The sequence below is a fragment of the Macaca fascicularis genome, chromosome 2 (assembly GCF_037993035.2).
Source record: "Macaca fascicularis isolate 582-1 chromosome 2, T2T-MFA8v1.1".
Classification (NCBI taxonomy): domain Eukaryota; kingdom Metazoa; phylum Chordata; class Mammalia; order Primates; family Cercopithecidae; genus Macaca; species Macaca fascicularis.
The window spans coordinates 129,397,124-129,423,863 of NC_088376.1; the positions used below are offsets into that span (position 1 = coordinate 129,397,124).

A 26,740-nucleotide genomic window follows, 5' to 3' on the forward strand; every position below is an offset into this window, starting at 1 on the left:
AGTTAATACGTAGAAAAAGTCATTCACACTACCCCTCTAAAGTAGAATAACTTCTGCTCTTTTAGGCGGGAACTTCAGCTGGGCATTGGGAATGGGTTGAGTGAAGAAATAGTAGTTTGTGTCTGTGCTCAATTTCCCTCCTCATAATACTGATTATTTTAGGAGTTGCTCCATTCCAATTGGATATTTCATAAATTGTAAAGTATTTTAAGGCAAAGAAAGGCCGTTAATTTTCTCCCTCCCCAAAACGCATGATTTTTAATATTCAAAATAATGTTTTTCAAAATTTTCTTAGTAACCTAAGATTTCTATGGTTTGACTCCAGGATAAAAACACAAGGTACTTTGTCTGTATTATTTCCACTTATAATTGTTTTATATATTTCTGCTGTTAAAAATGTTTAAGGTTGCTTCCCACTTATAAATATATAATACATTGAACTTAAAATATATTTATTAACCAGTTCTCCAAAAACAAGAATGAAACGTATATAAAATAATTCATCTGTTATATTTAGGGAACTGTATACATTGCAGTGCAAACAATTGTTAGTGATCTTTACTGAAAGGATTAATCCAAAAAGGATGATTCTGTTTTTCATGATTCATTTGCTTATTTTTTTCTTTATTAGTTGGTGGTATGGGTTGGATCATTTGTTTTAAAACCACTTTTTGTATGATTGACATACAAAAAGCTACACATATTTAGTGTATCAAATTGAGTTTAATTTTTAATTTTTTGTGTACTTCCTAAATTTATAGTCCTGTGAGTCTTAGGACAGATCTGTTTTTCACTTGTCCTGTGTTTTAATGTCCGTTTCCAACATTGTTGTATTATGACGAGTAGGGGATTTTTTTTTTTTTTTTTGCCACTTTAATGAAGATACAAAAAAAATAACGTGCTGAAAGAGTGGCGGAATTGAAAAATTTGTAACCATCATGATATGGAATTAATAGGTTTGGGAAAGAATCCTCAAGAATGTTAAAGTGGAGGAGGAAAGTTTGTTAAGAAGCAAGATGGTTTTATAGTCTGTGTTATTCCCTCCCACCTGCCATTGGTTGTTGGTGGTCAGAATTATTCAGTGTAATAAACAGTACACACATTTTTCCCTTTAAAAAGTTGTACAGATTGTTTTGTGTTTTGTTTAGTATTGTGATGATGATGCGTTCTTTTGTAATAATATGAAAAGAGAATAAAAGTCCCATTAAGATGCAAATTCAAAGAACAGGTTATTTCATACGGAAGGTGTTTCTTTATAGTTAGACTTCAACCATTTTCCCCATATAACTTGATTTAATATGAAAGCTGGTTCTATGAGGCACTCCTCACGTGAATCAGTGTTAGACCTTCATGGTCATAAACTCAGAGCATGTGGTGCTCACACATTACCTACTAATAAATAGGAGATCAGCTGTGGACTCTAGATTTCCCCGTCAGCTCACATATTTTTAAATGGTTTATTTTCATCCTCTTTCCTTTGAAGATGGGACTCTAAAAGGTCTGTCAGCTGATCCACTTCTGTTTCCTATTTAACAGTACCTCCATTCATCCACAGCTGCTAAAGTCATCTATATTAAAAGATCTTTTAACTTAAAAGTCTCTCAGCATTCGAGAAATAACTTAGGCATCTTTATAGAAGTATTATACATTCGTTAATCAATAAAGCTTGTGTGTCTTGAACATTTCCTAGTTAGCAGTAAAACACTTAGTTTCTCTTTATAAGATTTTCTTTTATAATTACTTGCATTTAGACTTGTGCCCTTAATTTTCTATTTGTTGTCTAAATGGCACCATTTAAAGTGTTCTAAGAAATTTAATGTTTCCTTATTGGATTAGGAGAACATACCTTTAAGGAAAAACTACCCTCTGAGCAGGTGATTTACAGTATTATTTTCTCCTGGCCAACCTTTTTAAAAATCCAAAGTATGTGCCACCTAGCTTTTTAAAAGTTTCGTTAGAATTAGTTATGTATTATGACATATTTGTGAAGTATGTGAAGTGCTTCGGACAGCACCTGGCACATTGTGAGCACTAAGGGTTCGCCATTATTATTCTTACCTTGATTTTAAAGACGTGAAATATGGAGATGTGACTGTGGTTTTTACATTGGAATTTCATATTAAGTTGGTGGCCCGTTCAGTAAAATAATAGCTTACTGTAAAGTTCTCTGCAAAAGATTTTCCATTTTCATATTTAATTTGCATGCATATCATAATTTTTATTTCTCTCGTCTTGGAGTCTCTCTGTAGATTTCCTTTTAATGTGTCATACTTAAGGACCTCTTCATTTTCTTAAAATTCTGCATCCTTCTGTTAACCAAACACATTTAGAAAGTCATTCAAATTTTATGCATGTAAGTGGTACTGAATTGGAAAAGCAAAGGATTGTTTACCCCAGGAGCAAGCTGGAGTGTGTGCCTGCTTAATAATGGAAAACATTGTGATCAATTTGCTTTTAACTAGTTCTCCCTTTTTCCCCCCTATTTCCTTACCCCCAAGAATGAATATAAGTGTTAGACAAAGTTGAGGTGAATTTCCATTAGGGTTTTAAAAGAAATTTTTCTATTATAAAGGAATTGGATATTTATTACATTTTTAAATGTAAGAAAATTGAAAGAAGAAAGGCACTAACAGACACTAAAAGACCATTAGTATTTTGTGGCAGATTGTTCCAGTTTTTTTTCCTCCTACTCTATTCAGTTTTACTTATTTGTTTGTTTATGAGCTAGAGCCTTGCTCCATCACTGTTACCTTGAACTCCTGGCCTCAATCCACCTTCCTGCCTCAAACTCCCAATGTGCTGGGATTATAGGCATCAGTTTCCCCAATTCATTTTAATACTGATGTAGATAGAGATTATAAATTTACTTCTAGATTTAAAAGCTGTGGTATTTATCTTTATAACTGCTTTAGTATGTTTTTTCTAGGGATCTGTTCCTTCATTCAGTAAATAATTACAGAGAACCTCCTATGTGCCAGATGCTGTTCTAGGGGCTTTGATTCATTAGGACATCCTACTCCCACCCTATCCTTAACTTTCTGTCTTCTGCTCATCTTTCAGTACACTCTTGACATCAGGAGCTTCCAGTAAGTTAGCCTGGCAGATAGGATGCAGTTTGTGTGAGGGAGCGAGCTGTCAAAATTGACTCCAGGGTCTGGTTTGGCCTATACAACTGGGCCTATGTAGTCATCTTTAAGATGGAGAAACTGTAGGTAGAGCAGGTTTGGGAAGAAGGTTATACAAGTTGAGTTTGGACATGTTTAGTTTAAGATACCTATTAGACAACCTAATGGGAATGTTGAGTAGATAGGGAAAAACACTGATGTTCTAATCAGATGTGACAAGAGGTCAGCCAGAATTTTGCACAATTATCAAGATTATTTAAATGTTGTGTATGTTATATATATATATGTGTGTGTGTGTGTGTGAAATGTTAGTCTACAACAGGAGTAGGATATATATATAAAATATATTTCATGTGTGTCTGTTCATATCTTCATCTACATATTTCTGTGTATTCTACCTCTATTGTAGGCTGTGTGCTTTATCCTGACTTGTGCCTTGAGATGCTAGCTAACAATGATAGTATCTATATAAGTGATCCTTAAATAAATAGACATATAATGGATGGGGGGAGTGGGTAGGCATTTTTTTTTTTTTTTGTCAGCAGAATACACAAAGTTTGTAAACTGCTGAAACACCCACACAAATTTTTGCCCATTCAAAAAGTTAAATGAATGCTGTGGATGATTCTGTCTATAAATTGTTTAAGCAACAATTCCTCAAATATGAAACTTTCTTATAAGAAAATTCTTTTGATACTGGAAGAACCAAACTCATTTGAAAGGAATCAGATCCAAGATAAACTACCAGCCTATAGCTGTTTGTCCTTCAAGAACAGAATCCATGGGAAAATCTTCTTGGTTACTCCTTTTCTTGGGTGGTGATTTGTGAGAGTTTGTGTATCTCAGTCAATTTTTTAAACCTTAGATTTATTATTATTATAATTTAGATATTATTTACATATATGGAAACATCTCTTAAGAGAGCCTTATTTAAAGTGCTTATTAATTATTGTTTAGTTTATATATCTATATATAACTCTGGTACTATGCTATATCTAAACTCTTGGGTTTTCTAGGGCAAAAGTCATTGTATGAGAGTAAGAAAAGTGTTTTCTTTCTCCCTTCCTCCCTTCCTTTTCCTGTGTTTCCACCAAGTCAATTTTTCTTTTACTGTATTCACCAGTACTTTTAAGGAATGTTGATTGATACTGCAAACAGTAGACATCCCTATCTAGTTTGAATTTGTATTTCATTTAACTGCTGTATTTTAGTTTGAATATTGGTTTGTGATCTACTTTTTTCATAAAACGTGGCTTTTGTCATTACTTAATACCCTTTTAAAAATCCCATTTTGTCACTTTAACCTTTTAAATCTCATTTCCATGCCTATCCTTTTATTTCCAACATTTCTTTATTTTGTTTTATGTGTGTTTTTTTAAACGGAATATAGATGTCTTTTAGTGGATAATTTACTTTATTCATGTGTCATATAGTTTTTTCTTGCTTTCTTTGCTGCATATTTTAACTTGCAGTTTATTATATCTGATTTTTGCTGGTTTGATCAATTTATTTTATTTTATTTTATTTTTTTAATCTCTTGTTACTTTGGAAGTTCTACCGTGTATTTCCATTCCATTAATGGCGACTTTTTCTTTCCTTGTACTCAGAAACATTTATATGCTGTTATTTAAAAATAAAACATGTGACTTTCCCCCACCAACTTGTCTTTGCTATAATAACTTCTGTCTCCTGCATACATCCCTCCTCAGTAAGGTGATAACTTTGGAATTGTTATGCCCAGACCGTTTATTCCCCGAAGAAGACCACCAGAGTCCAGAGTCAAAGCTAAGCAGCAAGGATCTTTATTACAGGTTCGAACCTGGAACTCTCCCTCGCTCGTGAAACGAGACGGGCAGGAGAGCTCCCCCACTCAGCTCCGAACAATGTTATATAGTCTAAGAAAAGTGAGCATAGAGTTATTATACAAATCAGATATATGATTGGCTAGTGTTTGAACAAGGCGATTTGGCTAACTATGATTGGTTCCTGCCATTTCTGATATTTTGGTTCAAACTTTGAGGCGGGAGAGCAGGTTTATGGCAGCAAGAGTTTATCTTACTTAAACACGTCTTGTGACCTTGCCTCAGAACTTACAAAATCTCTGGTATGTGCAAAACAAAATCTCTGGTACGTGCAGAAAACCAGGTACTCACAGAACTTAAGAAATCTCTGGTATGTGCAAAGATTAGAGAGCAGAACAAGGGTGTAGCGGGTGGGGGGCGGGTACACATCTGTCTTTGTGTCCTTTCAGAATATTTTCACTTTCCTCTTGTTCTGCGACCCCCACCCCCACACCCACACCCACACCCAGCCAAGAAGTTTTTTTTTTTTTTGTTTTGTTTTTGTTTTGTTTTTGTTTGTTTATTTTGAGACAGAGTCTCGCTGTGTTTCCCAGGCTAGAGTGCAATGGCACGATCTTGGCTCACTGTAGCCCCTGCCTCCTGGGTCCAAGCAATTATCCTGCCTCAGGCTCTTGAGTAACTGGGATTACAGGTACGCGCCAGCAAGCCTGGCTAATTTTTGTATTTTTGATAGAGATGGGGTTTCGCCATGTTGGCCAGGCTGCTCTGGAACTCCTGACCCTCAGGTGGTCCACCTGCTCTGCCTCCCAAAGTGCTGGGATTACAGGCGTGAGCCACCACGCCCTGCCTCCAGCCAAGAAGTTTAGCATGCGCCTACTCCTACTGTGTTTATCCCTTCTTCCAATGCTTTGATATTCCTGAGACAGTTACATACTTTCAGTTCAATCCTTAGCAGATAATACTTTGCCGAACATCTGTTTTGTTTCAAGTATTCTTAATTAGAATTTATTACATTTGCCATACAATTAATATTACTCATTTATAAATGAGATTGAATGTATACAACTACCATATTTCATAAAACTGAAGCACTGTTTGCATTTTAGCACCTCTGGAATTGAGATGTGCCTTATAATTGATGATTTTCTAGAATTAGACTTACAATTGTAATTTGGCAGCACTTGGATTTTCTTTCTTTTTTTTGAGATGGGGTCTCTTTGTGTTTCCCAGGCTGGTCTCAAACTCCTGAACTCAAGCTGTCCGCCTGCCTTGGCCTCCCAAAGTGCTAGGATTACAGGGATGAGCCACCGTGCCCAGCCAGTGCTTGAACTTTATTATCTATCTGGTGGAATAGATACAGATACATGAAACTGTGTCTATAGAGAAAGCTGGTGCAGGCACAGACAGGGTTTATTTCATACTGCTCTTATCTCTCTTGTCCTTCCCCAGAGATCTTTAATTCATTTATTCTTCAATCAGAAGTCGTTCTCAGGTATTTTTCTATATGACACATGTGGGTGGTATATTTTCTGAGTATCCATCCATACATTTTTTTCAGGACAAGTGACAGGTGTTGTGTTTGGGGATTGCTACTTTTCTCTCAGTAGTTTGTTAGAGCCATTGCTATGGCTTCCATTGTCATAGGTGAGAAGTCTGATGCCTCTGATTTTTTTTCCGAAGTACTGTGTTCTACCTACCTGTAAGCTTGTAAAAATATTTTCTCATAGAGTCAGGAATTTAGTAGGATGTGTCAAGATCTGTGTGTAGAATAACATGAGCGCTTTTAATCTGCAGACCACGGTCTTTCTTTGGCCCAAGCAAATTTTCTTCTGCTTTATTACTGCCTCTCCTCTGTCTTTTCATCTTTCTTCAGCTGGTACTGCTGTTCATCTTATTAGATCTGTCCTCCAAGTCTCTTATCTTTTCTATCGTCATTTCTATTTTGTTGCTTTGAGCTGTTTTTTCCATTTGACCTTCCAGACCACAAATTTGGATCTTCGTCATAAGCCATTCTTTCCTTCATTTAATCTACTACATGGTTTATTTGGAAAATCATGTTTTTAGATGTGGGAAAGCTTCTCTCTGCTGTAGTTAAATCTCCCCAGCATCCCTTAATTTTTCTGACTCGTGTTGGCCTTTCTTTCTCCAAGCAGCTCTATTTCATTTGGGGTTTATTCCCTTCGTCTTGACCCCGTCTTTCTGGATGCTTAGCCTCTTTATGTGTTGTCGTGTTTTCTTGGTCAGCTCATGAGGGCCCAGGTCTGATTTTGGCCTCTAATGATTCAAGGAGATGTAGATGTGCTGCCTTCCCTGTTCCCCACCCAAGGGTCATCAGATCTCTGTGGGCCAGGCTTTTCTTAGAACTGTTAGTTTATGGTCCTTGTTCTAGGATTGCAAGAGACTTGTCTCCAAATACTTGCCCAGAACCTAGAGAAAAAAAAAAGCACACACTCCAGTTCCCTCCTCTGTATTACAGAGAGTGCAAGCCTTCACTTCCATTTAGCTGTCTGCAGGTCCCAGGGCTGTGTTCTGTTACAGCAGACAGATTGAAAATGGTAATGGAGGTCAAGGAAGGTGAGTTTGTGTCTGACTCTTTCTGGAATCTTTTTGGGCCTGGATTTTTTATGTTTTCATTCCCTTAACAGTTGTGGATCTTTTGTCTAGACTTAACAACAGTAGGTAAAACAGCATTTGGCATGGAAACTAGAAGACCTATAGGAGTAATATATTACTGTTCTCAACTCTTTGCTTCTTTCTCTCTGAGAAGATTGATGATACTTCCCTGTCTCTTGCAGTGTGATTGATTTGTTGTGTCTCCTGTCCCATAGTCAGGCTTGATTTTATGACTTGGCCAATGGAGTATTTGTGGAAGTATACGAGTCCTGAACAGAAGCATTCTTTGTTTGTTTGTTTTTTTGTTTTGTTTTGAGACAGAGTCTTACTCTGTCGCCCAGGCTGGAGTGCAGTGACATGATCTTGGCTCAGTGCAACCTGCATCTCCCGGGTTCCAGTGACTCTTGTGCCTCAGCCTCTTGTACCGCACACGAATAGCTGGGATTACAGGTGTGCGCCACCATGCCTGGCTAATTTGTTTGTATTTTTAGTAGACGAGATTTTGCCATGTTGACCAGGCTAGTCTCAAACTTCTGGCCTTAACTGATCCACTGGCCTCAGCCTCCCAAAGTGCTAGGATTATAGGTGTGAATCACTGTGCCTGGCCCTGACCGGAAGCTTTAGGAGATATAGCAGATTTCTGTCATCCCTCTTGCTTCTGCCTTCTACCTTGAGAATAGCATGTCCCAAATATGATCTGTTCTTCTGGATTGGATTCTGGGAAAGAAGACACTCAGGGCAAAAGCCACAGCTTTGAGGGCAGCCATAGCTAACCCAGGGCTAACATGTAATGTGACTGAGAAATACACGTGTGATGTATGCCACTGAGATTTGAGGGTTGTGTTGTTACTGCAGCAAGCTAACTGATAAAATCTGGTTTAATTTATTGTTTCTCCTTTTATTAGCTGATACATATTTTTCCTACCAACTTTAAAAATCTGTATCAGATCCTACATTCTATTTTCTCTCTCTCCTGATTTATCTCTTAATTGGCTGATATAAATGAACTATTGTAATTAGGGTCAAACACTGATTACTTGTGGTAGAGTGTTTATAAGTTATGTAGTAGGTTCCAACCTGTGTAACAACTGGGGAAAAAAGCAGTAAATTGGGGGCAGTGTCTTGTGGCTGTTAATTGCCTATTTATTGAATGCCCTAAATTCTGTTCCAAATTATGATTGTAGAAGCATGGCTTTTCTCTGAATGTATAAAGCAGATTATTTGTAGATCTCAACATCTGGATGGTAGTGCTGTTTTCTATTATCATAAATAAGAATTAATTGGGAAAGCATTTATGGAGTGATTTTCCAGAGTTGGGAATTCCTGGGATGTGTATATGTGCGTATTTATCTGGCCTGTTGGATTAACTGAAGAACAGATGTAAAGAATGGGATTTATTTTTGTGTTTTATCCTTTTTGTGTATAATTGATATTCTTTTGTCTTATTATTCTGCTCTCAAAACACTATTCTAACAAATATTGTAAATTAGCAGTAGATGAGTAGAAACAGTAATATTATTCCTTGGACCATGAGCCAGAAGACCTGGGTTCTCCCATAACTCTTTTAGCCTTATCCCCTCCCGCCTTATCCCCTCCCTTCTCTTCGTCCCTTCCTTTGCCTTTCCTCCATTCACTGATGTAATAAATATGTATCGAGTGTCCTGTTAGGTGAGATGCTAGATGTGGTGAGAAGTAAGCCAGCCTCCCTCATCAAGCTTACCGTCTTCTCTTCTGTTCTTTAGCCCCTTCTGTCTTCCAGCCATACAGCAGTATAAATTGGTCCATGCTGCATTACTGCTAAGCCTCCTCGTTGCCATCTTTTGTTAACAGGGCTGCTTTCAAAGGTGTTTTTAATACTGGATTGTTTTGGGAAAGTTGGGGTGGTGAGGAGGGAGGGAGGAAGGAAGGCGGTAGATGAGTAGGCAAGTAGGAAAGGAGGAAGCTAGGGAGCTGTTCACAGGACCTAACCACCCAACAAGCTGCTTTTTATTAATGTTTTTCATGATTCTTTTCTAATTGTAATTTTGCATAAATGCACAGAGGATGTATCTATACAAATGATTTGAATATTAGATGAGAACCTTTCTTGTTCCTGGCTAGGTTTTAAAATTTTATTTTTTAGAATTTGGGAAACCATCAATTAAAACATCTTTGGTACCAGAAAAATTGCTCAAAAATAGGGAAAGCCTGGATAAATAAGCATATGCCTTTGTTAACAAGGACATTTGATAAATTAATAAGTAAAATAAAATCTACCTTTTATTGTTATGTTTCTTGAGGCATTGGTCACTCATTTTTCCTCTCCCCTCTTTGTTGTTGTCTCAGTAAAGAGATGCTAAAATGTGCTGCTGAAAGGGAAGGAAAGTTGGGGGTGGGAAAGACAACGGAACTGTACACAGTGATGTCATTCTCAGCTGCAGGAAAAAAATCTTAAGGCAACCGGATTATATTTGATAAAAGATTAAAGTTGCATGCAAATTCTAACTAAGAACAGCTGTTTCCTGATCCTGTGCAAGTTCTAACATTTTGATAGGAATTCTGGTTTTGAAATTTCTGAGTCTTAAGTTTACCTTCCTCAACTACTGCATGGCTGTTTTCTTAAAGGACTTAAGTCAATACTGCTTAACATACTGGAAATGACTGTGAAGAACCGAAAATGAACTTCTTTGATTGCTTCTTACAAGAAGTTTTCAGGTTTCATAAACAAGAATCATCGTGATTGCCGAGTGACAATTTTAAAAATTGTGGTGTGATGCAGAGTTCATTCCAGGAAGCCAATGAAAAAATGGAACATATGTATATGTGTGTGTGTGTATAATTAGTAATAGATTTTTAAAAACTTTTCAGGTGTTCCTGATTTTATTAAGAACCTCAACTAGCAAAAATTGTTCCTTTTTAAAACTTTGTTTTTAGGTGAGGTACAATTTGTATCAACTGTGACATCATAATTTATATTTTGCTAAATCAGACATGTGTTGAAAAATCTTGATACCATAATTGCACTGCATCAGTAATGCTTACAGACTCCTGGAAGTAGGATGAAATCTAAAAGCAAATACTGAACTTTAGCTAGGGGATTGGTTTATATTGAATTTTGCATTACAATTGCTCACTTCAACTGTGAAAGCTAGTGTGATTTTGTAATTTTCATTTTGATTGATTTTTTAAACTTGATACCTAAAAGCAGATTTCTTTGTGTTCTGATACACCCAGCCGTTCACACTGGGCGTTTTCTAAGGATGATTGTACTGTGGAAATGTTAACGCTGGGTCTTAGTCTACCATGTTAGTGTGAGGTATGTTGAGGAATATTTACAGTCTGTATGATACAGTTAGAATGTCCTACACATTAGAAATGATTGATTAAAATGAAATGATTGAACAAAGTTGTGTTTTATGAGGAAGAAAAATGGAAAGAACCCATCAATGAGGGATAGTTAAATATTATGAAATTCTGTGCATTAGAAAGAATGATAGATCTATTAATGTATTAACATGGAAATACTTAAGATAATGTTGGGGGAAAAAATCAAGTTTTGGAACACATACTAATGTTTAAAACAAACCCCCTGAAATTAAAACCTAAAACTAAATGCGTGGAGATAAATCAGAAGATTTATTCCAAATTGTTAATGACAGTTAACTTTGGTTGAACTTCTATATATTAATTTTAATGCAAATGTAGTCATGCTTTACACATACACTTATTTTTTATTATGGATGTACACAAAGTAAATTGAATTTATTATATAATGAACCATGAAGTACCCATCACCAACCTGCAAAAGCTATCAATATTCTGCCGTTTTTATTTCATTTATGTCTACACTTATTCTTCACCTTGACTACTATTATATTTTTTACAGTACATTTTTAGGTAAAATTCATATATATTGAAATGCACAAATTATATATGTACACTTTTGACAAATGTATAGTTGTGTAATCCATATCCTTATGATATTGAATGTTTCCCTATTCACAGAAAGTTCTCTCATCTTCAGTCTCATTCTGCCTACCCAGTTTATTTTTGCCTTTTCTGGAATTTTATATGAATAGAATCATATAATCTGCACTCTTTTTGTTTCTTACTTCTTTTGCTCAGTATAACCTGTGCAAGGGTTGTCAATGTTACAGCAATGTATCAATAATTTTTTTCATTGTGTTACTAATATTCCTTTATATGAATACACCACAATTTGTTTAGCCCTTCTCCTATTGATGGGCATTAGTTGTTCTGATTAAAGCTGTTACGACATTCATGTATAAATCTTTTTGTGGACGTATATTGTTGTTGCTCTTGGATAAATACCTAGGAGTAAAATTTCTCGTTCAAATTAAAACCTGAGCAACCACCTTTGAAAGTTTTAAGTTCCCACCAGCAAAGTATGAAAGTTGTGGTTGCTCCATATCTTTTCTGTTGTTTGATTTTCTCAGTCTTTTGATTTCAGCCATTTTAGTGGATAATGGCACCTCATTGCAGTTTCTAAAAAAAAAAAAAAATTAAAATTGTGGGAAAATTGCCACTACCATAATCATAAAATTTGCCATTTTAAACATTTAAAGTGTAAGATTCAGCATCATTAATTACATTCACAGTGTTGTGTAACAGTCATCACTATCTATTCCTAAAACCTTTTTATCACTTCAGACAGAAAGGTTGTATCATTAAGTACAGAGCTTCCTGCTTACCCTTCCCCCAGCCAGGCTACAGCTTCGAATGCAGTTCCCCCACAAACAACTTCTAATATAGCTTCTATCTCTATGAATTTGCCTTTTCTAGATATTTCATATAATTATAATCATACATTATTCGTCCTTTTATTTTACCTGGCATGGTGTTTTCAGAGTTTATCCATATTGTGGCATGTATCAGAACTTTATACCTTTTTATGGCTGAATAATACTCCATCCCATTGTATGTATATACCGTATTTTATGTATTCATTTGTGTGTTGATGTACTTAGATTGTTCAGCTATTGTGACTTATACTGCAAGCTGGGATACTAGTGTCTGTTTAAGTCTGTTTTCAGTTATTTTGGCTGTATACCCAGGAGCAAAATTGCTGGATCATAAGGTCATTCGATGTTTAACTTTTTAAGGAACCATCAAATTGTTTTATCAATAGATTTTATTCAGGATTTCCCTGATGACTAATGATGTTGAATCACGTGCTTATGTTACCTATCTTCCTTTGTGAAGGGCTTGTTCAAGTCTTGTGCACATTTTAAAAATCAAGCTTTCTTTTTTATTGTTGAGGTTTGAAAGTTATTTTTACATTCTGAATGCAAGTCCTTTGTTAAATACACATTTTGCAAATATTCCACTCTGTGGCTTGCCTTTTTATTAGGTGTATACCTAGAAATGGAATTGCTGGATTTTATGCTGATTCTACTACTTAATTTTTTTGAGGAAGAGCCATACTGTTTTCAGGTGACTGCAGCCTTGCATATCCTTTGTTCACCAACAGTGAACAAGGGTTTCATTTTTTTCATACCCTTGCCAGCAAGGATATTTGTTATTTTCTGTTTTTGTTGCTAGTAGCCCTCCTAAAGGGTGTGAGTTTATATCTCATCATGGTTTTTATTTGTGTTTCCCTAATGATAGTGATGATAAACATCTCTTTATATGCTTGTTGTCTATTTGTGTATCTTCTCTAGAATAATGTCAATTTAAATCCTTTGCTCTTTTAAAATCTGGTTGTTTTGTTGAATTCTTTATATATTCTGGATATTAACCCCTTATCAGATACATGATTTGCAAATGTTTTCTCTTATTCTGTAGGTTGTCTTTTTATGCTGTTAATTGCATTCATTGATGCACATATGCTTTTAATTTTGATGTCCCATTTATTTCTTTTTGCTTTTGTTGCCTTGCTTTTTGTGTCATATCCAAGAAAATCATTGCCAAATCTAATGTTATGAAGATTTTCCCTGTGTTTTCTTCAGGGGGTTTTGTAGTTTTAGGTCTATGTTTAGTTCCTTATTCTACTTTAATTTTTATATAGGGTATGAGGTAAGGGTCCAGATTCATTCTTTTTCATCTGGATATCCATTTTTCCCAGTGTCGTTTGTTGAAAAGATTGTCCTTTCACTGTTGAATGGTCTTGGCACCCTTGTTGAAGATTATTTGACGATATATGCAAAGCCTTATTTCTGGGCTGTTTTTTCACTGGTCTATTTGTCTGTCTTGATGCCACTACAACACAGTTTTGTTCATTGTAGCTACTTTTGAAATCAGAAAGTATGAGACCGCCAACTTTCATTGGGGTACCTTGAGGTCCACATGAATCTTGGTGGTGGATTTTGGATTTTTCTATTTGTGCAGAATATGCCATTGGGATTTTTCTTAACCTTTTGATGAGCAGGAGTTTTAAAATTTGATGTAAATTAATTTTTCAAAAGTTTTTTTCTTTTGTGGTTATTGCGTCTTGTGGTCCCAGAAATCTCCTTCTATCCACAGATCACCAGTTTGCACCTGTTTTCTTTTAAAAGCTTTATGGATTGAGCTTTTATCTTTAGGTCTGTGATCCAGCTCTCATTAATTTTTGTGTAGGGTTTTGAGGTTGGGGTCAAGGCTTATTTTTATCCTGTGGATATTCAGTTGTTTTAGTGCCATTTATTGAAATCATTGTTTATGAGCACTCTCCTCTATTTCATTGTTTTGTCTATCCTTACGCCTGGTTACTCTGATCACTGTTTTGATTATAGTGGTTTTAGAGTAAATCTTGAAATCAGATATTGTCAGTACTCCACCTTTCTTTCATCTTTCAAGATTGTTTTGGTTATTCTAGGTCCTTGGCATTTTTATGTAACTTTTAGAATTAGCTTTTGATACTATTGTAAATATAATTTTTTGTTGAAAAAAGTTGTTTTTCATTTATTTGCTGCTAGTATTTAGAAATTATGTTGGGGGAGAGAAAGAGAGAGAGAGTGTGTGTGTGTGTGTGTGTGTGTTGATTCCTTAAGATTCTCAGCAAAAACAATCATGTCATTTGTAAATGGGGACAGTTTTACGTCTTTTCAATCTTTGCTTTTTATTTCTTTTATATATTTTTTCTTTTTCTTGCCTGATTGCATTGACTAGGACCTTCAGCACAATGTTGAATAGAAGTGGTGAAAATAAACATTCTTACGTTATTCATGATCTTAAGGGGAAAGCATTTAGTCTGTCACCACTAAGAATGATATTAGCCATACATTGTTGGAGGTATATTTTATCAGATTGAGGAAGTTCCCTTCCATTCTTATTTTGATGAGCATTTTTATCATAAGTTGGTGTCAAATATTTAAATACTTCTGAAAAACAGTGAAACTTGTTTCCAGGGCTTCAGAAGTATAGTGAATTACAGACTAATTTGACATTGTCATTATCTTCATTACAAAATAGTGTTATATAACTGGCACTCTAACATGTAAATTGATACATTAGGAACCAGTTCCATCTACACAAAATTACTGTGATGATTCTGTAGAATGTAGAAAAAGAAAATCTAATCATTACCTTCAGTGATAGCATTTATGACTAATGTACTGAGTTGTGTGTGGAGATACTCCTAATGCCCCTGGCCTTGAAATCTGAAAGATTTACTTAAGAATCAAACTGCTCACACTCATCTCCTTTTCTCTATTAGATTCTGTTGCTCGTTTTTTGTTTTTTTTTTTTAATGTTTTCTTTGGAAAGATGCTTTAGTTTTTATTAACCTAAGGAGTAATTCACTTTCAATTTTCCCCGTTTTAGGTTAATTTCTTTTATTGGGTATGTGCTCTTTTCCTTAGGTACAGTATAAATAAATGAACTGTAGTTGTTAAAAAAATCAGAATGTATTTACTATTGGAATTCTTTCCCGCTATGTTGAATACTAGCAGACTAGCTTTGAATGGTTCTCACTTCTGTTGTTGTTTTTTTAAGAATAATTATCACTTTGGTACAAGGAATTTTTAGGTCTTCAACTTCATTTGTCCTTGGTTACCCCTGGGGTTGAATTGGAAAAGGTTCAGAATATTTAAAAGAATGGTTTTGTTGTCGGTGGGACAGTAGAATGGAAAACTCTAAATTAACCACTAGAATTTGGAAATTGTCATGCAAGAAAAAGGAGACTCTTCTGTGAATCACTTGTAGATCTCTTGAAAATTGCAGTGAGCCAGTCCTTGGATCCACTCTGCTATACATGGCAAGCCTACCAATTCCATGCTGTTCTTCATTCAACTAGAGGTCTTGCACACGGTTTCTGTGTTTTTTAAATCTATCGCTAGAGAGTTTTTGGTTATTTCTGCCAATTACAAAAGCTTTTACAGCTTTTTAAATGGACTTTCTTGGTCCTTAGGCTTCCTAGATCACCCATGGTGGCATTATGTTCATTGTAGCTTACAGTCAAGTCTTATTTTTTAAAAATGTATTGGTATTGTAATGTAATTTTTTAATTGAAAAATAGAATGTTAGGGCTAAATGATACCTTAGAAATCATATCTTCTGTCTCTTCAGTTGTATTATAAATCACTTTGCTATTAAAGGACCATTAGATTGCATTTATTTTAAGACCACAGGGTTAGAAGCATTGATTGGCTTCAAAGATAATTCTAGTCCCACACTTTGTGATAGGTGAAACGTGCTCATAATATAATTTTGTCTTTATTTCATTAGTGATGCCTAACTTGCCCTTCCTGTTTACCACACCCAGATTTCATTTTATCCCTATTTCACCTGGAATCCTCACATGCATTCTTGTATAGAATTATTTCTCTGTTTATTACTAAGTGGAATCCATGTTGAATTTTAGCAGGTTTCTTCCCCCTCCATCTGTGTCTTTGATGGTAGCTGGGTTTACTGCCACTCACTTATTAGTGCCCTGGGTCTTAACAACCTTATTCAAACAAAACATCTTAAATGGAGGCATTAAACAGGTCACAACAATGAGCCATTTTGTAACTTTAGGTGCAATAAAATGGGTATGTTGTGTTTTGGAATATAAGACCTCTGAGTACAGCTATTCATTTTCTTCATCTATAAAACATTTTAGAATAACAGCCTACATCTGTTTGGGGGTATAAAATTCCACGTTTTGAAGAAACATCACTGTTATGTAACTTCAAGGCAGACGTGGGGAGGGACCTTGCTTTCTGACGGGCCCGCGTTCTGTAGACGTTGGGAATAGTGTTTGTTTTAGCTATGGAGCTGTATTTGCTGGCAGCCCATCTTTCACATGTGTGGAACACATTTTCATTATTGTTTGTTCATATTGTAAATGACAACAAGTGTGTGATACAATTTTGACTTGAAGAATATTTGAAAAATTTTCACACAGCAGGAATTTATGAGGGATATTTCACTACTAGAAGTCAGAAGCAAATTTAATTATTTAGGCATTTATAGCATATTTAATTACTTTAGACTGTCAATCTTGTTTTAGGGAGTAAAGCTGGGGTTTACTGTCGGCCCTCTTTTTAAAATAAATACCCAGTGGAATAGTACAGCCAACTGTTCCAAATGTGTGATTTTAAAATTATTTCTTTAAACTGAAGGAACAGCTCAGTGAGTAACTTTCATAGAGGAAATGGGCAAAATGTTTAATGATAGAATTCAAAATCTAAAGTATTAAGTACCAAATAAGTGTAGATAACACTCAATGCAATTTGTAGGTGATTTTAATTGAGAAGTGAATGATGCTAACGTGGATCGTTAGAGTGAATTTTAAAGCTTTTTTCGTCTTATAAATGTGAAATATTTATCTTCCTACTAATCCATAATCATACTACCTGTCTTTTGGGGCATATTTTATTACATATTATTGAGTTTAAAAAATTTAGAAAAGCTTTTAGAAACCTATTACACAGTCAAGTTATTGTTTTGATAATTAATTGGAAATATAACACTTGAGTTTCAGAACAGATGGTGTCAGATGCTTTTATGTTTTTGTGACAATAAAAAACTAAATTTAACTACTGTTAGGGAAATTTGACTTTCAGGGTGGGCTGGCTGCCTGTTTATGATGATAACAAACTTCTCTGAGATTCTAGCTTGTCAAACTAGCCCAGGCTGTTGACATTGATCTTTTTTCTCGTTGACATTTCCTTCCTGAATGGTAGACAGATTTTCTTTCTGTGGTCACTGTCTGTCAAATTTGGGGCCATCATTTGCTGTAGCTGAGTAAGACAGATGATGCTAATCTTTAAATTTCTGATTAAATATAAATATTTAAGAAATAACAATGCCAGGCCAAGGCGGGTGGATCACCTGAGGTCAGGAGTTCGAGACCAGCCTGGCCAACATGGTGAAACCCCGTCTCTACTAAAAATACAAAAATTAGCCAGGTGTGGTGGCACATGCCTGTAATCCCAGCTACTTGGGAGGCTGAGGCAGGAGAATTGCTTGAGCCTGGGAGACGGAGGTTGCAGTTAGCTGAGATCGTGCCACTGTGCTCTAGCCTGACCGACAGAGCAAGACTGTCTCAAAAAAACAAAGAAAGAAAGAATGCCCTCAATTCACGTGAAGGTAAATACCCATTAATTCCTCTGAAACTGGGACATTACAGCCACGCCTACCCACCCACATGTAGTGATAGTGATAATGTTCAAAGTCCACATTTACTTTTCCCTTGCAGCTGGGCTGCCTGTGCAATGCCAGTACTGGGCCCATGGCATGTGCGTGCCCATGGGCATCACCACCACCAGCACTGGTCCCCTGGGCTGTGACTGGACATTACTTCAGCTGCTGGGTGGGGTCCACTGGTGTTAAGACATTTTTATCTTAGGAAATATGACATGGGTGTCTTAAGTTTGAATTTCAGAAAATTAATAACAGATTGTACTGTGGGTGAATTTATATGCAGATAATTTAGATGTCTCCTGGGGATAGTGGTAGTTAGACAAAACTCTAGAGTCAGATTGTCTGGGCTTCTTACCTCCTAACTGCCTTTAGGCAAGTTACACAGCGTCTTTGAACCTCATTCTCGTCAACTATAAAATGAAGGAAGTAATACTACTTAACTGTCTCAGCATGCGTTATGAGGATTCAGTGAAATGAAGCTTACAGAGTGCTTATTTGCAGATATCTGGCACATGAGAAGTGTTGGTGGTTCTAGCCCTTACTGTTAGACAGCTCATTGTAAATACCTAACTCTAAGTGTGGCGATTCTCTTGACCGCTCATACTTCATTACTACAGATGACTCCCCTCCCCAGCTGTGCCTGGGACTTGATCAGCGCTCAGACCCACGTCCCGCTGTGTTTTGTTAGAACCTCTCCAGTCCCCCAGCATTGACTGACTTGGTGATCCTTCCTTGAGGGGTGTGGGCTTCCCACTCCCACACTGGCTGCTCCGTTCCTGGAGTCCTGTTTCTCAAGTTTGACTCTTGTAGGTAGCTCTGTCTGCTTCCTCTTTCTTCCCTCCAGCTACCCTTGCCCTCCAGCCTCCTCCCTCCTCTTTTCTCCCTCTTCTTTCCTTCTCTGCCCTCTGTTTTCTGTCTTCTGTCCTCCTCCTCTCTGCCCCGGCACCCTCTACCTCCCTGCTTTTGTTCTCCTTTCCTGCTTCCTTTTTTACCCGCCTCTTTTCCTCTCTCTACTTTTTCCTTTTCTTCCACTCCTTTCTCTCTCCCCTTCTCTTCCTGCTCCCTCTTTCCTCTCTGTTGTTTCCTCATTCCCCTAACACTTTCCCCCCTACCTTACCTTTCTTCTCTCTCCTCTGGGTTTCTCCTTTAAATCCTAACACTTTGCCTGCTAAGGAGTAGACAGCCTTGGCTCTTAAGCACAGAAATGTCAAGTCCTAAAGTGTTTTCATTATGCTGGGAAATATTTATTTTGTCATTTCAGTAGCCAGACTGTTGTGCTTCTCCTTCCATTTCAAAGGGGCTTCACAACATCATTTTATGTCCCTTGGGCTCAAAACTTAGAAGATCACCAGGCTCAGTGGCTCACGCCTGTAATCCCAGCACTTTTGGAGGCCAAATCAGGTGGATTGCTTGAGCCCACGAGTTTGAGAACAACCTGGGAAACATGGTGAAACCCCATCTCTAAAGAAAACATACAAATATTAGCTGAGTGTGGTGGCGTGTGCTTGTAGTCCCAGCTACTCTGATGGCTGAGGTGGAAAAATCTCGTGAGCCTGGGAGGTCGAGGGTGGTGATCTGTCAGCCTAAGTGACAGAGCGAGACTTCATCTCAGCAAAAAATGAAAATCCACAGGCCACAGTTTAACTCTTTTTCTAAACATTATGTCTACTATAACTGTGAATTTGTTTGATATTAGCTTTGTTGTAAAGTTGAAGTAATAATTACAGGCTCGTATAGTCATACAGGCAAACTTGGCTCTTTTTTGCCTAATTTATTTGATTTTTTTTTTTTCTCTCTTCAGATTCCTTTTTCTCTGGTCCAGTTTCCCTTATGGGAGTCCTTAAAAGTAAGTTTCTCAATCTTCACATAAAATTTATCTCTAATTATAACATACCTAATAGTTTGAGTGTGAAAGAGTAGAACATAATGTTGACTAGAAGTTCAGCAACCGAAACCTATTAGCAGTTGAAAATACATTTTATGTGTGATTTACATGCAATTTCAGCCTTTTAAACTTGTTCAGGTGGCTGTGCTCCTAGGAAATAGGCATAGCAGGTGGCACTGAAATCCATAGATAATAAAAAAAACTTAGCTTTACTTTTTTCCATATTGCCATTCTTTCTCCACCGTTAAATTTCATTTTGCTTTGGGTGTGTGTGTGTGTTTAGAAGTCAAAGACTAACAGTGAGGGTAAATGGGAGAGGAAAAATGCAAAGCCTTGAATACTTAAAGACTAAGAAGGACCAGCTCCCCCAGCACCCTATATAAGGACCACTCGGATGGGGAGCAGCAGGGTCTCAGGGCTCTGACTGTCCCTTCCATCTTGGTTGCTCACTCCAGCCAGGACTAGGAGCCTCCAGAGGGAAAGAGCAGAGTGTGGTGAGTTGTGAGACAACCTTGGGGAAGGTCAGTGAGCTATTTATAAAAAACAACATGTTTTAACCATTAAGGACATGGACATGGGCAAGTATTTCATGAGGAAAACATCAAAAGCAATTGCAACAAAAGCCAAAATTGACAAGTGGGATCTAATTAAACTAAAGAGCTTCTGCACAGTGAAAGAAACTACCGTCAGAGCGTTCAGACTGTCTACAGAATGGGAGGAAATTTTTACAACCTATTCATCTGACAAAGGTCTAATATCCAGAGTCCACAAGTAACGTAAACGAATTAAAAGAAAAAAAGAATCCCATTAAAAAGTGAGCGGAGGACATGAACAGACACTTCTCAAGACTTTCATGCAGCCAACAAATACATGAGAAAAAGCTCAACATCACTGATTATTAGAGAAATGCAAATCAAAACCACAGTGAGATACCATCTCACGCCAGTCACAATGGTGATTATTAAAAAGTCAAGAAATAACAGATGCTGATGAAGCTTGGGAGAAAAGGGAACACTTTTACTTTTGTTGGTGGGAATGTAAATTAGTTCAACCATTGTGGAAGACAGTGTGGCGATTTCTCAAAAGACCTAGAACCAGAAATACCATTTGGCTCAGAATCCCATTACTGGGTATATACCCAAAGGAATATAAATCATTCTGTGATAAAGATACATACATGCGTATGTACATTTCAGCACTATTTATAATAACAAATACATGGAATCAACCCAAATGCCCATCAATGATAGACTGCATAAAGAAAATGTGGTACATACGCACCATGGAATACTATACAGTCATAAAAAAGGAATGAGATCGTGTCCTTCGCAGGGACATGGATGGAGCTGGAAGCCATTATCCTCAGCAAACTAATGCAGGAACAGAAAAACAAACATTGCGTCTTCTCACTTGTAAGTGGGAGCTGAACAAGGAGAACACATGGACACAGGGAGAAGGACAACACACAATGACAGGGGCCTGGGAGGGAGAAGGAGAGCATCAGGAAAAATAGCTAACGCGTGCTGGGCTTAATACTTAGGTGATGGGTTGATACATGCAGCAAACCACCATGGGACACATTTACTTGTGTAACAAACGTGCACATCCCGCACACATACCCCAGAACTTGAAAAACAACAACAACAAAACACATTTTAAAAAGCCTATATTCAAAACATGCAGAGGCGTTGCATTGGTTTTTCACCTTCTGGTGCGGTGATACTGAAAACTGTGGGCTGTGATATGAATTGTGTGGGTCTTTGTCAGCATTTTAAAGACAATAATAAAGAAGAATATAGTAGAGGGCATCTTAAATGGTAAGAGTAAGTCTTATTTTGTAAGACCTCAGTGTTATGTATGCATGCACACACACATGTATCTGTACTAGGTTGCAATGTAAAATGTATTTCTCGCTGTGGATAGTGGTCCAGAAACTTTGAAAGCCCTTGTTCTAGTGAAGATGTCATAAATGACCAGGCCATAAAATAATCTAGGTAGGCATTAGCTAATACAAAAATAAATAAATTACTCTCACAATTTTATAGATTTACTAGTCATGGAGTGCTCTTACAAAATGCCTTTTGAGGATTATCATAAAAATTATTTGGGCTTAGAAATAAATTGTTGAGGTTATATACTAAAAGATACTAAATTGAGAAAAAACAGTCATTAGCAAAGTAAATTATGGGATGTTAGGTATTGAGAAGTATTTCTTATAAGTGATCTGATTTTAAGGAGGAGTATTGCTCATTTAATACAGTTTTTTGGCTCTTTTGTTGTTTTGTTTGTTTTACCATTTCCTATGTGGTGCGTGGTGAAAATAGAGTTCTCGGGCAGTGTTTCAGGTCATGATGTAACAGCTATCCAATGAGAAGGTCACATTCCATTAGCATAACAGCTCTCCTTTTTAGTGTGTGACAAAAGAACAATGAAGCCAACAGCTGTCCAGCAAACAAGACTTACTTTATTAGTGTCTCAATAACCAGCATTCACACAGCTTCTGCACACTCTAACATCCTTATGCCCTAACTCTGCAAAGGAATGTTTCGAGGCCTAAAGAAGGAAAAAGCATAGTGTTTATTTCTTTTCAATATTAAGGACATTTGTAGAATTCTAGCTAGTTAAGAAATGTCCAGAATTTTTCAGCGTAATCATAGATGACAATGCTGTGATTTAAAAATTCTCTTTGAGCAAATGTTAAGATGCTGCAATTTTTTTTTCTATCAAGTCAGGTTTCTTGAGGAATACTTTGCATATGATAAAATTCACCCTTTATACATGTACATTTTTATGAGTTTCAATAAATGTTTATAACCACCACCATAACCAAAATAGAGTATTTCCATCAACCCAGAAAGTTCCCTCATGCCGCGTTGTAGTCAGTGCCCTTCCTCTACCCACAGCCCCTGTGAGCCACTGTTCTGTAGTCTTCTGTTTTCCAGAACATCATAGAAATAGATACAGGGTACTATTATACCATCTTATGCTTTGCTTTTTTTGCTTAATGTAATATTTTTGAGATTCTTTCATGTTGTTGCTTGTACTGGTAGTTTGTTTTATTTTACTTTGTAGTATTCCATATGTGTATAGATAATGTTACAATTTATTCACTAGTTTATACACATTTGACTTGTTTTCCAGTTTTTGATGATTATAAATAAAGCTGTTGTAAATATTTGCATATAGTATTGGTAGGGACATAGGTTTTTACTTCTCTAGGGTAAGAGGCCAGGAGTAGCATCCCTGGGTCATACAGAAGGCATATGTTTAATTTTTTAAGAAACAAACTGTCAAGGTGTTTTCCAAAGTGGCTGTACCAGTTTGCATTCCTACCAACAGTGTATGAGAGTTCTAGTTGCTCTACATCCATGTCATTTCTCGTTACTATTAGATTAAAATTTTTTTTCCAGCCATTCTAGTACTTGTGAATTGGTATCTCGTTGGGGTTTTAATTTCTAGTTCCCTCATGACTAAATAATGTTGAGCATCTTTTCATATAATACTGTTTTTTAAACATCTGAATGTACAATCACAATACTTTTGTAGAAGTAGACAATTTTTGGAGCTTTTTTATTTTTGTGTTTACAATTTTATCTGTTTAAATTTGAGTTTGCAGTTATAGAAGGAGATTATATTATATGAAAGGATTTCTCCACTGTGTTTATTTGTGTTTATGTGGGAATACCATTCAGGGAAGTTCTTCTTAGCCAAGACTAGCAGATTGCATACATATGGCACTGCAGGGAGTAAGGGGCTGGAGGTGGTAGCCACTGTTATCTTAAATTCAACTCTGTCTAAAATAAAAGTCATCATCTTTCTTATAAAATCATGTCTTCCCGCTGTCTCCCATTTCTATTAATCAGTATTCTCCTGGCCACCTATTCTCAAGTCTCCGATTAAAATTTGATTCCCGTGTTTCTCTTTCTCCATATCACATTACTCAACAAATTTTGTTGACTTGACTGTTGGGAATTTGTGGCCACATTTCACCTGATTCTTAGTGCCTTACGCTTGCCCACATCCTGGTAGGTTCCCTTCTTTTTCATCCATTCTACATTTTGGATGTGTCTGATCTTCCTTAAACTTCTCTTTCAGTAACACTTAGGTTCTCAGGAACATATAACTTTCTAAAACTCTAAAACGTGAAGTTCTTGGAATTCAGGGTTCTCCACACTGTGTCCTTGACTGGTTTTTTGAGCTTCTACCCTATACTGTGTGTGTGTGTGTGTGTGTGTACAAAATTCTTTCCCTCCAGCCAGAATAGCCTCCTTACTGCCTCTGAATATGTTCTCCCCTTCCTTGTTCTCTGACTCCTTTCTGAAGTATGCTTCCAAGGAGCCAAAAGAGATGCCGCATTCAAAGCTCAGTTCAGTGTTTGATCTCCTGCTTGAAGTCTTCTAATCGAGGCCTTGAAGAGTTGCCCTTACCACAGATTTGTCTGTGTCACTGACTCGTATTTAATCACCCACCATATTGTGTTTAAAACATCTTAACAGTGTTCGGATAAGGCCTTAACCCCTTCAATTTACAAATAAATGATACCTGCTGTCATTGCGCCTCTGGTACCTGTCTACTCTGAGCTGGACATGGTTGCATTTCACAAGAATGCAAAGATGAATAAGAAATGGCTTAATGCCCTTGAGGAGCTGAGAGTCGATCAGAGCAGCACACAACTCGCTGATACCTTTAATGTGTCTCTAAGTGCAGAATACTCGCTACCCAAATCCTGTGTTACTATGCTACATCATTTCCTTTGTTTTTCTTTTCTGTATTATACTTTATGCTTACAAAAGCATATTTTAGATGAAAGAGGACAAGACGCCATAAAGAGATGGGGAAGCAAAAGCAGTAGTTTATCATATCCAAAGTCTTAGAGAAGATAATTTTCCTTGAAGATTGATATTTACTTTGGAACTTTCTGGCAGCCCAACAAGAAGAGAAGCATGATAGATTTCATGGTTTTTATTACCTGACAAAGACCTGTAGCTTGTTATTTTATCTTATCCCTCGGCTTTGGATACCATCTTTCTACCACCTTGCACGTTTATAGCCCCTTCCTCTGAGTGGCAGCCTCGGATGACCAGCTGCCTAGTTGACATCCTAACTCAGGATGTTTCTGGGTGGCTAGGTCAGAACAGAACTGTCAGTTTTCAGTTGCCTTCTTCCCAATCTGTTCCTTCTTAGTTGTCCGCTTCTCAGTAAATAGCACAGTTGTCTTATGCTTGCTCAAATAGAAACTTAAGAATGATTCCAGAGTTCTGTCCTTTATCCCTTATCATCTAGGCCATCAACAAGTTCGCTGTTCTAGTTCAAGCCTCTGACACCCCTTGTTTGAATTGCTCCACTGGTCTCTCCAATGGTCTCCCTCATTTCCCTCAGGCTTTCCCAAAATATCTTCACACAGCAGCCACAGTGATCTTTTAAAGAAATGAATTAGGTCAGGCACAGTGGCTCACGCCTGTAATCCCAGCCCTTTGAGAGGCTTAGGCTGGAAGATCACCTGAGCTCAGGAGTTTGAGACCAGCCTGGGCAACATAGACTCCATCTCTACAAAAATTAAAAAAAAAAAAAAGATTATCTGGGAGTGGTGATGCACACCTGTAGTCTCAACTATGTGGGAGGCTGAGGTGGGAGACTCACTTGAGCTCACAACCTGGGCAACAGAGACCGACCCTGTTTCTTAAAAAAATACAATAAGAAAAAGAAAGAAATTAGACCATACCATTCCTTGCTAAAACCTGTCAGTGGCATCTCTTTAAAAGAAAAATAAACCCAGAGCTTAAGCTCCGGGTGACAAGGCCCTGTGTAATCTGGCCTCTGTCTGCCTCAGCCTTACCCCATGCCACTCACCCGCTGTGCCCAGCCACGCTGCGCTGACTGTGCTGCTGCCTACCACCTCCCCTCGGTTTGTTTGTTTGTTTGTTTGTTGTTGAGATGCACCAGGGCCTTTACATCTGTAGATCTCTCTGCTAGAAATATTCTTTCTTCCTTCATTCTATATACATCATTTTTATGTGTGTGATCATTTTTTTAATTTTAATTTTTTCATATTTTTAAAAACTAATATCTGTATATTTAAGGTGTGCAGCATGATGTTTTGAGATATATAAATAGTGTATATATCTTTACTGAGTGTCTACTATGTGCCAGGCATTTTCCAGGGTCTGGGGATACAGTGATGAAGAGGACTGACACAAATAACTGACCCCATGGAGCATTCATTCCAGCTCTTTCCCTAGGCCTCTCTCCATCCCTCTTCCCCATTCCTCTCTCATGTCTCCTCTTTCCCCATTCCTTAGGCTTTAGATCACATGTCACCTCAGAGAGACATTCCCTGTCTACCCCTCTCTAAAGTAGGACTTTCCCCTCCTCCCTCCTCTGTAATCATAACACCTATTTATTTCCTTACTGGTATTTTAATAACTTAGTTTTTTTAGTTATGCACTTACATCATTGGAATGATTCTTCACTACATCCGTGGTGTGATGAGCAGACACTGTGTGCCAGGCTCTGGGCTAAGCATGATGCATTCATTACTGTCATCTTCACACCACACACAACCCAAAGAGGTGGGCCTTGTTGTTATCCCCACCTTAAAACCAGGGAAGCACGGCTGGAGGAGATTGTCTTTCACCTGGTAGCCTGAGCACATTTTACTGTGTGCTGCGTGGCAGACGGGGAACTCAGGTTAGCAGGTGATTTTTTTAGTGATGGTAACAGCCATAATAAAAGCAAGAACAGCCACCATTTTTCAAAGATACAATGTGCCA

The 26,740-nt window shown here is 37.1% G+C and overlaps 1 protein-coding gene across 19 annotated transcripts in view; it reads left to right on the plus strand.

Moving 5' to 3' along the window:
- SLC25A26 (solute carrier family 25 member 26) overlaps positions 1–26,740 on the plus strand; it is a 162,793-nt gene that overhangs the window by 106,886 nt on the left and 29,167 nt on the right. For 13 of the 19 annotated variants that reach the window (XR_012431343.1, XR_012431345.1, XR_012431342.1 and 10 more), the window contains one exon: positions 19,887–19,931. The exons of the other annotated variants lie outside the window; for them this stretch is intronic. Coding sequence is in view for 9 of the 13 variants with exons in the window: in XM_074032653.1 (XP_073888754.1) it covers positions 19,887–19,931 (45 nt within the window). In the remaining 4 variants the exon portion in view is untranslated. The remainder of the gene's footprint in view (positions 1–19,886; positions 19,932–26,740) is intronic. 19 annotated transcript variants of the gene reach the window in all.